This window comes from Chiroxiphia lanceolata, chromosome 7, assembly GCF_009829145.1.
Source record: "Chiroxiphia lanceolata isolate bChiLan1 chromosome 7, bChiLan1.pri, whole genome shotgun sequence".
In the NCBI taxonomy this organism is placed as follows: domain Eukaryota; kingdom Metazoa; phylum Chordata; class Aves; order Passeriformes; family Pipridae; genus Chiroxiphia; species Chiroxiphia lanceolata.
Window position 1 is genome coordinate 14418794 of NC_045643.1, and position 15464 is coordinate 14434257.

The 15464-nt window shown below is 40.1% G+C and overlaps 1 protein-coding gene across 4 annotated transcripts in view; it reads right to left on the minus strand.

Moving 5' to 3' along the window:
• The window catches only part of NBEAL1 (neurobeachin like 1), an 85264-nt gene extending 72468 nt beyond the window's left edge, over positions 1 to 12796 (minus strand). For 3 of the 4 annotated variants that reach the window (XR_004358124.1, XM_032693785.1, XM_032693783.1), the window contains exons 1-2: positions 12410 to 12520; positions 11655 to 11955 (exon numbers count right to left, since the gene is read on the minus strand). Coding sequence is in view for 3 of the 4 variants with exons in the window: in XM_032693785.1 (XP_032549676.1) it covers positions 11655 to 11705 (51 nt within the window). In the remaining variant the exon portion in view is untranslated. Of the gene's footprint in view, positions 1 to 11654; positions 11956 to 12409; positions 12521 to 12779 lie in introns of those variants that run through there. The other variant, XM_032693784.1, reaches the window with a different exon arrangement.
• Positions 12797 to 15464: the final 2668 nt, after the last annotated feature.

Below are 15464 nucleotides of genomic sequence, written 5' to 3' on the forward strand. Positions count from 1 at the left end.
GAGTCCAAGATTTTAACACTTGCAGTATAGAAGTATAAACTCTAGCAAGGCATTCCTTAGACTTGGCAAACTAGCAAACAAGTTCTCAATGCTAAGACAAACTTCAGCATTTAACAACACTGAAACAAAGCCAAAAGCAGAGATGGGTCTGCTCTGAAGCCTTTCTGACAGACAGGACATTTTCTAAGGCAATGAAGTGAAAAGAAACTATAACCAAAATCTACACTAATTTGGGACAGGTTCTTGTCTTTGATACACTAGATTATCTAGATTATATATATATATACTAGATTATCTAGAAACTACAATAGCTTTCTCTAGTCTTTATGAAGACTCATTAAATGAACAGCAAAAATCCAATCCTATTTTGTTTTCAGTAATCATTTTGCCTATCAAGAAGGTCATGAGAAATGTTTGCTCCAGTATAACATTTTTTAAATTCATTAACAAGCTAAGTAGTATTGAAGTCTTAGAGCTTACGCTAAATTAAATGAGAACATTTAACACAAAACTGAAAGTCTTCAGCCCTCTGCCTATGGAATATTGGTACATTTATTCAAGGTTTCAAATCAACACTATTTATGTATTTATATAAAGTGTTGCCTTTAGATTTAGCAGTAACTTCCATTTCTACTAAGGCTTCAGGCAAAGAGACACAACTGGAAGGGCAAAGCTCAGTCCAATTTTATAGCTGTGTTCAGGAAGTGTTAGTTGCTAAAAACAAAAGCTGGATCCACCCGAGGCTATTTGCAGTGTCACATTCCATGCTCTAAAGGCAAAAATTCCCTGCAGGGCAGTTCAGAGTCCGACCGTCAAACAAGCCCAACTTGTTTGACAAGACAGTTGTTTGAAGTCGTTAAATTTAACATGCAGGCATCAAACAGCCAGCCCGGTCTGACTCCTGTGCAGAGCAGTCAATCAACCTTCAAAGTGGATTTCAGCTTAGAAGCACAACCATAAAATCTCACTGGCACTGGTATTATCGTAACTAATCCCCCATCCCCAAGCATTTTATTTAAAATAAGAACAATCCCTTGGTGTCAAGGCTGAACTAGACCTACAAAATGTAATGTTAGAAGATTAAACATGAAACACTGCCTTTGGATCATTGGTGAGTTTATCACTCTTAAAATAAATTGAAGTAGTCTGCATAATGCAGAATTGCAGAACATTTCTCAACACTGTTTGAAATAAACTATCCATTGGGGACTTAGAAGGTTTGTTTTAAGGGAGCTTTTTCTCTTCATGTTTTCAGACATAAAAGGCTACACTTCCAGCATGAGAACTCCTAACAGCATTTACTTTGAAATATGTTAAAGTGCTTATACTTTTCTGAACCTTTCATATCTGTAAAATGCCAAAATAAAACATGAAAAGCTTTGTTACAGCAGCAACACTACAGCTGGAACTAGTAAAAGACTTCAAGGTAAACCATTTTAAACTGGCTAAATTGCCTTGATAAATTCAATCAATCAATTCCAATTATCAAGGGAATCACTTTTGGGCACAACTTTTCATTTTAATCAAAACATTAATTTTTGAACCAGCTGATCCAAAGGAAGCAAAGCTCCTGGTAAGTAATTATAAACCTCCTTTTTCAAAATTCACACAAGCATTCTGTTCCATTTCCGGAATTAAAAGAAAAAAGGGATGGGGTGGTTTTATAAATGGAAATTGCAGTGAATCCTGATAGAAACAATTATTTGGGGACAAGTTAAAAAAATCTGTTTAGCATAGAGATTTATGAGAGAGATTTTAGAGATTTACCAAAATAAAACCTATGGCTGCCAATCATGATAAAATTTAGTTCACAAACATTAAGTAAAATTCATTTCTTCTCTTTTCAAAACAAACAAAAAATATTCATAATCTTCCACTATTGCCTTAAGTTAAAGAGAGTCATCTGAGCACTGAGCACTGTTACTCATTTTCCTTTTTACGTCAGATCTCCAACAAAACTGGAAAAACAAAATGAAAGAATTTTCTTATTAAAATGGAAGTAAAGCTTCTATTTTTCTTTCTCTCGCCTTTTTGTTGTTATTGTTGGTTTTGTTATGGTTTTTGTACGACAACACAATTACAGCCTTGTAGCTTGGAACTGGCATGTGACTGATGCCACCCATGGGATGAATCTAGTTAATCTGAACGCAGACTTCAGTGTCTTTACATTGCACTGGACAGAAAGCACAATGGCTCTGTAAACACTATCTTGGTACTTTTCTTCAAGTGTTTATTCCGCCAAACTCTTTTATGGAGTTTTCCAAAAGCTCTATATGCCTTTGCTAACCTGTTGTCTATCTCTCCGTCAATCTTACCATCTGAGGAGATGATGCTACCAAATCAGTCCAGCACTGAAGGTATACACTGAAGGTATATCATTTAAACCCCCCAAATCTACTTTTCAGAAGCACGTTTAAGAAAACCCTCAAAAACTATGGCATAGCAGAACATGTGTTACTTGTGCAACTGCTGTATGCCATCCACTGCATTTCTGCTGCTTTGGTTTTTAAACGATTAGCACAAGTAAATAATGAGATCAGATTCCTGCAAATAACACCCTTGTTCTCTATACCCTGCTTTATTCTCAAGAGCTTTACCCATCCACTACTGTGAATGCTGCATGGTCCTGTGGAGAAAAAATTGTATGTGGTCACATCTGAACCACTGGACTCCTTGCCATTTTTGAGACTTCTTTTTGTAATTTGGGTTATTAGACACAGTAAATACTAAAGGAGCATCCTTCTCATCATTTTCTTTCCCAAATTTCAAGTTTGCCCTTTAAAACATATGAACACTACAGATCTAACAAAAATTGTTACTTAATATAAAAAAAACCAGGAACATCAGAGAAAACCTTCTTCCTCCTTGCTTTTCAGTACATGATAAACCATTTAGCCTACAGTTCCCACAAGGCTCCAGTCATTTATCAGGAAAACTGTTCATTCCAGCTAATCCTAAATTCAGCCAAAGCACAGGTAAACAAATACCAGGTTTTATATAATTGAGTGCATTAGCCAAACATTTGACAGACTTGGGAGGGCAACTCATGAGCAGCCTGCAACTACCACAACAACCTTCTACAAAACTTGTGAGGATTACATCACTGGAAACTCTGGGCTAATGCCCAACATATACTGTTGGTGAACATTTCTATCACTTCCACAGAAACCAAGCATTTTCTCATTTTGCATGATGCTTTATGAATCAGTTTCAGTAACTTTTAAAACTCTGTTCAGTTCCTAAATTCTATTTCCACATTGTAAGTGAAATTTAGCAGTAAACCAGCTGAAGGTATATTTTCCTAAAATTATTATTAATGTTAAAAGAATAATCTTGCTATCTTATTCAAGAAGTCAAACTCAAACTATTTCATTTTCACTTGGCTTTTTATAGACTTTTCTGGCATTTGCCAAATTCTACTTTCCAGTGTGAGTGCTACTTTTTCAACCTCAACCTTCACTTCCTTAACAGCTTTTAAACATCTTATGGGATACACCTATAGGTTCTTAGACAGATTCTGGTGAATGGTAATTGGCAATACAAAGACTATAATTCTCCCAGTATTAATAATTAAAAGCAAACTGATTCACCATTTTCATTTGGACTTCGGAAATACATCCTCAGAAATTTGTCTTCATCCCTATCTGCTCCTCCCTGCCCCCCACCCCTTTCAATCTAAAAGCTGTAATTACTAGGACTGGTTATTTAAATAAAAGTGTATTTTCTATGTTAAATTGCTATCTTTATATAATTAAAGGTTTGCCATTTGATTTGATTTTATGCTCTCTTTGTGTTATGCAATTTTTTTGAGGTTCTGTTTGTGCCTCCCTCAGATATCCTTCAAATAAAGCATTCAAAAGCCTTTAAAGCCTTTGGAATTTAGCATCTTAAATATCTTCTCTGTTTTAAGATATGCTCTGCACTTACATATTAGTATAATTAGCCATTCCTAAAGTTAAATTTAATTCCTAGTTTTACATAGCCATAGTTAGCAGTGTTACTCAATGGTCAAACAACTATTTAATGCCACTTATTTCCACTGCTTGCTATAGGCAAATGCAAGTCTCAATCATAAATTAGACAAACAGATTATCGTAAATGCTTTGAACATCAGAGAATGCATCAACATACAAATATTTCACCAGCACAGAAATCTCACAGCTAATGTTTAGATTTGCAGGTGCCTGGAGAAGCCTTATTGAGATGTCAAACTTAACACAGTGTTTATGAGGAGAATAATCAAGTATAGCTTCCATTTCTCAGTGTTTTCTGTTGCATCACCCACCGTCCTTCACAGTAGCCTCCCCATTTAGTAGAAGATAAAGTAGAAAAGCTAGGCCTGAACAAATTGCTTTTAAGGAAAAAAAGATGCTTATCTGTACTGCTGAGATGTGCATGTTTTGGTGGTTTTTTCCCTACTTACATATATATCCTTCAGCAAGAAAAGTTCAGCAATTAGGGAAGCTCTTCTCTCTTCTATAGCAGCTGTTTAACCTTTCTGAAGCCTGTAAATATTTTAACAGTATCTATTGGCAGCATTTGGATTCAGGCATTAAGCTACAATGCTGTTCCACGGGCAGCTGGCAAGCCTTTCTGCCATTTCAGTAATCAGCACAAACATGCTGCATCTTTGAGTCAATTCTGCAATATTCTTTTATCAGGACACATGTCATCCCCAGATCTGCCAAACTATCCAAGGTCAAAGTGCCATAACTCAGATACCACACAACAGCTCAGAGTTTGTTAAATTCACTCTTACATTAGAACATCAACACACAGACCCAGAAGGCTGTGTTTCTAGCTTTGTGATAAATCATTCCATTTAAGAGACACTTGATTCTTCCATGTCAGTAAAAGCTTGATCTGAAATACATTTGTTGGCACATTCAGAAATGGATGTTTCTCACCAATTCCGTAAAGCACTAATCCACAAACCCGTAGACATGAAGGAATTCTAACCTCATGCTGGACACCAGTAAAGCCCTAAATCTGACAAGAAAAGCATGGAGGAACCACTGACTCTTCTTCACATAGAAGCAGCAGCTACTTCTAGATATGTATTGCCAAATATATTACAGAATTATAAACAAAAATAATTTCTTCATAGCTTGTAAAATGTTATGGCTTTCTTACTTCTATGTCTGCTTAGGTTTATCTGCTGCCTCATTTCGACCTGAAGTCTGCATCCTCTGTGTCAGAGTACCTCTTCTGTGTCTGAACAATTACCAGCACAAGGTCACCCAAGCCCATAATTAAGGAAGGAAACAGCTACTCAAGAGACTAAGGTCTCATATATTCATGTCAATTATTTATATGAAAAGTTCTATATTTGTAAATGTCAGAATTATATTAGTTCTTGGACTAGGAGACATCTCTCTAAATAGCAGACAATAAATTCAGAATTGAAGACCAACTGTTCTTGTTTATCTACATCCACCCTTAGTTCAGCCTCGCATAAATAAAGACAGAACACTGATAATTTCACCAAGACAGGGCCACAAGTGACTTATGACATGATCTTCTACAAGTAACACTCCCTAAGAATGCAGAGATTTATTTAAAACTTATCTACAGAAAAGGTATCTTAGACAGCAACTGTTTAATAAAACTTCACTCACCAGTTTTAGCAGAGGCATGAATTTCCATGACAGTGACTTACAAAAAACTTTTACTGACCATTTGGTTTGCTCAAGCATTCATCCAGCTGTAAACTGAATACTTCTTTATATACTATAACAAAGGCAATACATAGCAATGGGATAGGCAACAATGCCAAATCAGCAATTGCACAAGGAAGACAAGGGCAAGCCAAGTCCAGATGAGATCATATTTGGGATGCAAAGGTCAGTGCTTACAGTTTAACTCCAAAGATTATAGTCTTGTTGAATTCCATGCATCTCACCACAACTAAGCATAATGTTGCTAAACCCACATTTCTTTGAGAAACAACTGCAACACCACTTGGGTGAACAAATCCAGTTCAATTATACTGCATCATGCAGCCCTACAATAGTCATATCTAAAGTCATATCTGATCTGATAATAAACTTTTTTAGTTTATTTACAGATACTCTCCAATTTTATACAGGGACAGAGTTTAAAAACCTCTTATAACACATTTAACATAAACTGATGAACCATCCCTTGTAATTTCATTATAGTCTTCCCAAAGTTATCCATTTGCTGTCACTTGCTGAACATGACATTAAATGCCCCAAATTCTTCATGTAGCTAAGTGAAAGATTCAGCTGAACTGCAAAATATTTTCTGGCAGGCAGTACCTGCCAGAACCTTCACAGTAGTGAAGGGACAGTGACAATAGAGCAGGGTGCTTTTTGTCAGTAATAGCCTGCTAGTTGGTCAACTTAGCAAGACCACAGAGAATACTAGTCCCTTCTTGCTCCCAGTCAACCTTTTTCACTAGCAAGATTGCCCTCTTTTTATGTTAGTTTTGGCCCAGCACAAGGTGGCTGATGCTAATGGAAGTCCGCCAAAGGAACACATAAATTTATAAATCAAGGTCAAATTTATCTCAGTTCTATGTACTGTGTTAGGATTAAGACACAGTAACAGGAAAACAATTTAAATTATTCTCTTTCAAAGACTCTTCACTTAGGGCATAGAGTAAACATTAATTTAAATGACCTGTCTACTCCTCAAAAAGAAAATGAAAGTTTAACTCAAGCCAATTAAATGTTTATATGTTAAAGATTCAGCTTCTAAGTATTTACATTACAATGGTCCTCCAAAAGTAGAGACAGCCCTGTGATGACAGCAAAGCACTGCTGGCACCCCACAGTGGGCAGCAATTCACTCACCACAGTGGCCTGTACCTAATGGAAATCATGGTATCTCCCAAGACCACTTAATTTCTCATTCAAGTCTCCTTCTTATTCCTATACAGCAGCCTATAAGGATCCCAGATGGGGAAAAATATCACTCAAAGTAACAGGACTTCAACCACTTCAGGACATTTTTAGGCTAATGCATATAGTCATTTATTGTTTGTTTTTTTCTATCCAGCTTTTGATCTAATACTGAAAAAATGTTCTCCTATAAAAAAGTACCACATTTAATTCTATGCTACAATATTAAATTAGAAGATATTTATAACATAGATATCCTCACTATGCCAGAGAGAAAACTATAACATTTATCTCAATACAATAAATTCTGTAAAAACAAATAAGAGAGACAGCACGAGGTAAGAAAGCACATTTAAGATGACAGCTTATGTACAAGTCAGCTGCTCTTTACACAGCCAGGGATGTGACTGTCTCAGCTCTCTGCACTAGTAAAGAGCACAACATTACAATTAGAGTTATGACTCCTAACACAGAGTCCTGACTGTACCAATGACACTAAGGCTGAATGTTCCTTCTTTGAAATGGGAAGCACAGGCTACAAGCTGGCTGGAGAACAGACTCAGAGGTTTCCTTTCAAACCATCATATCATCACACGAAAAGACAGCGTTTAAATGAAATCAGGGCTACACTGAACACAAGAGTGTAAGAGAAAGCTCACAACCATTGCAATACAATCAAAACTGAAGATCTGATGTGCATATGGCAGATAAATGCCTGCATTTATGCTTTTGAAACCCCTTCTGAAGGCAATTGGGATTTTTTCTTTGATAGATGAAAAAAAACTCAATATGAAAGGGTATCTGGCTACTTTCTGAATAAAATGAAAAATACTAGAAATCCTGACATGCTTCATGTTTAAGAGTCTGAAATACCTACCAGGTATTTTGTTTTGTTTTTTTTTTTTTTTTAACACATAGTTAAAATCTTACAGATAAGACAGAGGTTGCATCTCTTTAATTTGAATCTTCAGTAATAGTTACTTCAGAGGATTATAAAACAGAAATATATTTTCTATGCTGATATATAATTAATATCTATTAAAAGGTTAATCCATCAATATTACAATAGCAATATTACAATAGTAATATTATTACAGCCATAATGGTCTAAGGCAAAACTGGTGGATTACCTCAGTCACATCAACATGAAAAAGTCAGACACATGTGAAAGCAAGTCCTTTCCTGAGACCGCTTCAATTCACCTAATAGAGCTCTTCTCCTGCTGTACACTTACACTAGTAAAGCATTTTCAGATATCTGCTCTACATGCACCTAAATAAGAAGTGTTCCATGTTCCTCTGTAGGTTATTGAAGGCTTTGAACTGACAATCGACTGGAGAAAATTTTTCTTAAGTGACTTCTATAGAAATGACCTGTGCTATCTATTCTCTACACTTTTGTTAAAATACATACATTTCAACACTTGGTTGAGAAGACAGCAGTTTACATCCATTTCAATATTTAAGTGAATAACAGCATTGTACATTAACAGATCACTGAACAGAAAAAAAACCCCAACAACCACTAAAACCATCTGAAACTGAAAATTACAAAAAAAAAAAAAACCACACCAGGAAGTTGCAAAGTTTTCTCTTTGCATAAAGTTTAACACCAACATTAAAATAAACCAAACTGAAACAAAAAAAAAAAAAAAAACCAAAACCAAAACAAAACCAAAAAGAACCCCAAACCAACAAAAGACTCAAGGCAAGAAGAGCTCAGTCTGCGAATAATACAATGTGATGATATAACCCCAGTGACTTAATTCTAAACTTAACTAAATTTAATGAAGTTTTAAACTGCTTCCATGAAACATCAGAAGCATCATAAATCAAGTGTGGCTACTACTTCCATCTTACACAGTAGACTGTAGTCTGTAGCTTTTAGGGGAACAAAAGCAGGAAAAAATCCAAAACCAAATCCCAGCCTTAGATTAGAAACTGCCAGATGAAAAACAATTGAATACCAACTGAAAACAATCTCTTGCAGCCACTCAAACATTATCTTGAAAAGAAAGAAAAAACAGAAAAATTAAACGACCCCGTACATGGTGTCTTCTAAAGATGCTTCTGCAGAGACCTTTGTTACATGCTGCTGTCTGCTCAAATATCCAATTGCTCAACTGCACAGGAGGCAATGAAAATAGAGAAATGCCTTCCTGATGTTACCTTGCACAAAAGTAAGTGTTGCAACTGACATCTAATGCTGCCAGAGATGTCAAGCGATCACAAAGAACAAGAGTCGTGACCCAGGATAGATGGCAAGATGGTAACACAGCATTATCCAGCACTTTAAAGCTGTTAAAAGCCTTGTGCTCAACGACAGGGTGCTATATTTAACAGACTATCGTGAGGCACCCGATTATCAGAAGACAAATAGGACTATTTATTAGCAATAATTTGACGCATCACAAAGGAGGAGCTTGGATTTCACTGTTTCTTTAGTTAACAAGGCTGCAAAAGCTAAAGCCACATACGTGAGACTTGTGGCACAATAAATTCCCACTTTGCTCAATTGTAACTCTGCAGCAGTTTCTCTAGTTTGAAGAAATGGCCTAGCTTTCTTTCCCAGGATGCCACTGACAACAAAATCATGACAGTGCAACATACAAGACACAGTATTACACTTCACTGGGCCGTCCTAGGTATAAAGAGATTTTTCCCTAAACCACTACATCCTGTCACTGGTAGTTATTTATTGCTGCATCTTCCCATTGTGCAAGATGCTCTGAGGAGAAAAAAGCATAACATACAGATGTTACCAAAACATGACTAAACAAACTCATTTACATTAAGGTTTCACATCATTTTGCATCCCAAGACCTAGCTTCTTCAGCTGCTCTTAACTTCACCAAGCTTAATGCAATACTCTTATGCTGCATGCCTGCCTCAAGCAGAATAAGGTATCGTTTTAACCTGAAACAGTTGAGAGAGAGAGCGAGAGAGAGAGAGCAAGAGCAGGGAAAAAACAGTTTTGTGCCTAGTGCTTTTTGAAAAAGTGAAGCCTCCTTTTTCGGAATCACTCCAGTTGCCTTCATATTTTGAAGACAAGCTATTTTATTTTTAAAATATGTTTTGCTATTTAGGAATAAGTCCTTATCGACATACGAATCCATCTAACTATGCCCACATTGTGTGGGTTTGGAAGTAAAAAAGGCCAAAAAAAGTCACTGATAGCTAATGAGGAGACTGTATACATGAAAAGATAATTTTTTCTTTTTATAGACCATCTTCCATCACCTGAGATCAGATTAGACTGGATCAATCATTCCCTTAAAGAAACTGAACATCCTCTAAGTAATCTAAACCACACATTTTAACCAGCAAACTTGCTGCTAGCATGCAAACAACATCGAGATGGAAAGCATACAATGAATGAAAGGTTCCAGCCAAGGGGGAGAAGGTTCAAGACAGACAAAAGAATTGTATAAAGAATAAGGGAGGAAAGAGCCAACGAACAGCTGAGCAAAGAAATTCAGAGCTTGGCTCATCTCAACAGCCTTAGTATCTCCCAAAGCTGAGTAAAGCCTGGATTCTTGGGAGTCTGTTCCAAGTGTCTGTATTCCTCTCATATAGATGAACTCACTGGCAAAACATCCATCTCCTCCAGTGCTACTTCAATTCTTAATGCCAGTATCATTATTACATTGGTTTAAAACATGAAGGTCTAGACAAATGTTTCAGTTCAACAGATCACCCACACAAGGAGCAATAAGAACTGATGCCATGCTGTTCTGTCTGCACTAGTTTTATTTTTAACTACATATGGAGCATTAAGGTTGCAAACTCATACAAAAATTAGGAAAAGCTACAATTAAGACTGCTTTGTGCAATTGTGTGAACATGGTCTGTACTTAACATCTCACATTTTACGCTCTTGAGATGGGCATTCTCTAGAAATGAACTGGGAAGAACAAGAGAAGGATTGTTATACCCTTAATCTCCTACTGGCTTGGAGACTTAAAGAAACTGAGATACAAATGAGACTGCAAAAAGGCAAAACAAAACCAGGAAATAAGGCCACCAAAAGCTACTCTTGCCACTGACACTGAGCTCCTATATGACAGCAGACCAGCCCTTTCCTCTACCTTTACAGCTATTTTTTGTATGTTTCTTATTTTATCTATATAGATAATCTGCAATCCAATTTGTGTATATATATACTCAGCATACCCGGCGACAATTAGGACATGTGCTTTAACTACATGAATTGCTTTATAATATAAAATGCAAATGGAGACAGGACGGCATTTTAATAACATTTCTGCCAGGTGAAGGAAATCCATTACTAATGGAATAGTTAAGGCAATAACTGGCAAAGGCAGACTCTGGAGCAACTTAATAAATCTGCTCTTAGGGAAGGCTTTTGCTAATAAAGTTTAAGTGAAACTGGAACTGATCAGAATACAGAAAGCATAAAGCTAAATACTAGAAAACAGTGAATTAAATGAATACAGTACATCTTTATGAGCTACAAAGAATTATGTGAATGTATGTATTCACAGTTAAAATATATCGCTACAGTAACTGCTTAAACTGAGCCATGAACACTGTGCAATTCATACCTCAGACCAAAAAAAGGCCAACCTGAACAGCAAATCACAAGATGAGGTTGTAAATAGCCTGTGAAGTGCAGTTAAATCCTTACAGCAGCTAGCCAAGTCTACGCAACTTCTAAGAAAAAAAAATGTGCTAAAAAGATGTTACAGATACATTTTTAAGTACTCGACTTCCAAACAAAAGAGGATGAAAACACACAAACAACCCTCCCACTCCCCCCAGTATTTACCTTACTGCAGTAAAGCATCCAAAGCTCATACAGCCTCTCTCGGGATGCCATTCCTTCCCTTCCTCTTTCCGTCGATACCAGCTACTTTAGTTCAAGATCCTACCATGCTCAGTTCCCAGGTGCTCTTTCCACAGTTTTGCTTTATTATTACAGTTATATCATAACCCGAGAAGAAGTCAAGGGTGAAAACAACAGGGTCTCAGTCTCTCCTTTTCGAGTAGATAACGAAGCACAACACAGGCAACTGCAGATAAATGTCAAGCATGTCCGTTCTTCGCCAGCGCCACTTCGGTTTTAATCTCTGAAAGTGAAAACATACCCTTCAGGCCTTTGGTGGAGGGAGGAAAAAACAAATCCGCACTCAAAGCCCGCAGACAGCAGCGGGAATGGGGCGGCGGCAGGTCACAGCGCTTTCCTCTCCGGCACTATCACCCCAGGACAGAGAGCTCCGGCTTTCGCTGTTCCTGGCGCTTTCTCGTCTTCGCGGAGAGGCAGCGGGGGGGAACCGCAGGGCTGCCGAGCGGGGCGCGGGCAGAGGCAATGGGTACGGCCGCTCCCGGCCCCGGCCCGGCAGTGACAGCGCCGCCGCCGCCCTTCTGCCGCCGCCCCCGGGCTCCGCGGCCGCCCCGCACCCCGGCGGGCCCCGCAGAGCAGCGGCTGCCCCGGCACAGCCGCCGGCCGCGGCCCTTCCCGGCCCCCGCGCTGCCCTGTCGCCCGCTCCCGGCCGCGACCGACTGCCCCGCGCCGCCACCTACCGCGCCCCCGGCCTCCCGCAGCTACCCCCGCGGTACCGCGGCCTCTCCCGCAGCCTCCCCGGGCCGCGGCGGGTGGCGGCCGGGCAGGAGGGGCCGAGCCTCGCCACATCGCCCGCCCCGCCCCGCCCGCGCTCCCGAACACGCCCCGGGCCGCCGCCGAGGGGCGGGGAGGCCGCGAGCGCCATCTTGGCTGCGGGCGGGGCAGAGCCCGGACAGGGCGGGGAGCGGAGCCCCACGTCCCGGCCGCGGCCGCGGCCTGCGGCCCCTCACCCGGAGAGCGGGCGGTCCCTGCCAGGCGGGGTGCCCCTCTGCCACACCGCCAGTGTGCCCGTAAAAGAATCGGCATTCGCAGTCCTTGCGGGACAGAGACCTCAGGAAAGGCTCCGTACTGCTTTGCTTCACAAGGGGGGACTTCATTAATGGGTATAAATATCTTAAGGGGCGGGGCCAAGAGGTCGGAGCCAGGCTCTGCTCGGTGGTGCCAAGCGCAGGAGGCAATAGGCACGAACTGATGCACAGGAAGTTCCACCCGAGGAAGAACTTCTTTACTGTGTGAGTGACCGAGCACTGGAACAGATTGCCCAGAGACGCTGTGGGGTCTCCCTCGCTGGAGATAATCAAGAACCGCCTGAATGCAATCCTGTGCCATGGACAACCCTGCTTGAGCAGGGAAGTGGGACCAGATCGCCCACTGCGATCCCTTCCAACCTGCCCCATTCTGTGATTCTAATGAAGGTTACCAAGCCCATAGAGGTGTTTTACACGTGCTCCAGAACAGCCCGCCAGCATAGCCTCCAGGGCGTGGATATATCTATGCATCCAATCTGCTACCGCTGTAAAGCAGCCCCCTACCTCGTATGCAGAGCTTGCACAGGACTAAGGAAAGATTTTTAAAATAAGTTAGGTTTCCAGAGGAGAAATGTGGAAAGACATTCATCAGCTCACCATCAGCTTATTCATCAGGTGTGACCCTGCCCAAGCACACTGGCACACACTAACCCTGCCGAGGTACTGCACTCCAGAGAAGGACTCTCCTTCTGCTCGTTCAATAACAAGATCATTTTAGTGTGACATGCAGAGGAGTGGGCTTCCCTCCATGTCTATCTGTGCCCTTAGAAAGTGAGGCTAGAAATTACTGTTGTGTCAGACTCCAAAGCAGGGAGGAGGAGATTTAATGAGAGCTGGGCCATCTCCCTAGTTTGCTGGGAGAATCACAGTCCTGCAACCTCTGGCCACAACCCTGGTCTTTCTGTCACTGGGTCGTCTCCTCACCTGGGTGAGTCTCGAATAGTTCCATGTGATAAAGCATTCATTGCCATTCATTGCACAGTTGATTACTTTGCAGGGGACTTTTACAGCATTGCAATGATTTCATGCAAGGTTTGGAAATCCTTTGCAAAGGAATTGTCTGTGCAACATGATTATATTGTCTACTGCAAAAATTTTCTAGGGATGGATAAGTATCACCAATAACCCAGAGACAGTCTGAGATATGGTCCTGCAATAGGCCTTTGCATATTTGTCTTGTTTTTAAAAAATCAATGAAGTTTCCCTGGAAAAATTTAAGAGCTAATCTGTGCTCAATGTTATATCACATGGATCAGCAATGTGGGAGTGGGAGAAGTATCTTTTACTGCAATATCTAAACATAGTTCCTAGCACAGTTGGAGGGACACTGACAAAAATGAGACAGTAAAATTATTTTTAGTCGTGTGATACATGTGCTCTGGTACTTGCTGCTAGCCACAATATTCTCCTGCCTTAAGGCTGTAACATAATTTTTTCCATCAAGAAAAAAATAAGAGTTCAGAGTCTAGCTCTGTCCCCAGGGCAGGATCTGCTATGCTTAAACCACTCTAGACTCCTCTGGTGAACAGCATCCAGGAAAAAGAGAGCGCCTGCCTCCTCCCCGACAGTCTTATCTCAGGGCTTGAGTTACTCCTGGGAGTTCCTCCCTGAGAGCCAACCTGCATCACCTTGGAAGCAAATGCAAACTGGTATTATTTGCCCCTTCCACAGTAATGTGGTAAAAAGAAGCTTTTTGTAGCATGTCTTTTATCAGATCTTTTAGCAGCCTTTTCTAGACTAAATAACAGCCTATTTCAAACTTCTCTTACAACTTGCTCCCTTTGAAGAAGTCAGGCCCAAGCAAACCCACGTACAAACACCGATCCTCCCTTCAGATATTGCTCTGCTTTTTGCATTGCTGATTCTTGCAAGTGAGAGCAGCTGCTCCTACACACATAAGTCCTGCAACAGGCTTCAATGAAGCAACACAAAAACGTCCATTGATAGAAATGGGAAACTCCTCCCTTGTGAAATGCTGCTGCCCCCGTAATTAGGGTGCTCCCGGGCTATAAAGCAGCCATTTTTCCCTCTGCTGGAGTTGTAGTGAAACAGTTATTTTAGTGAGCCTAGGCAATCACTGCTGCCTGTGTTATTGCCTTATATAGGTGCTCTAGATGGAAAGTAAAGAATTTGTGTTTTGCAGCAGGACAGTCTGTTCCACAGGTGTCATACAGAGTGGGTGGTCTCCTGGCCTGACCTTCTAGAGGTTTTCCCAAGCCAGATAGTTCACTGTAAGGTTGTTAAAGGTGGCTTTGGATGTCTGCATCGCTGGGTGTAGGTCAAGTTTAGACTCTCCCTGTCTGTACAAACAGACATTCAGTATTCACTATGAGTTCTTTTCTCACACAGAAATATGAGCAATAATGAAAGATGTCAGTGGAAAAAGATGGGTTACAGCTTTGTCTCTGCAGGTGTAGTGTAATTGTAGGTGAGTTTTTATTTCTGTATACTTACCTTCATGGAGACTTGGCTAAGGATATGGAAATCAAAGAATGGAGGAAGATGTAAAGAGAAGTATTGCCAGCTAGGTATGGGTACTTTAAAATGTGACTGTATATGGATAGGTTCGGCTGGGAAAGTTAATTGTTAGACTTTTCATCAACTTCTCTTCCATAATTATTTATTAATTGTTTCATGGGCCGTAAACTGTCAGGTAGACAGTGTTCATTTGTATTTCCTTGTTCCTTAGCTGCTGTCTTGTGGTCTG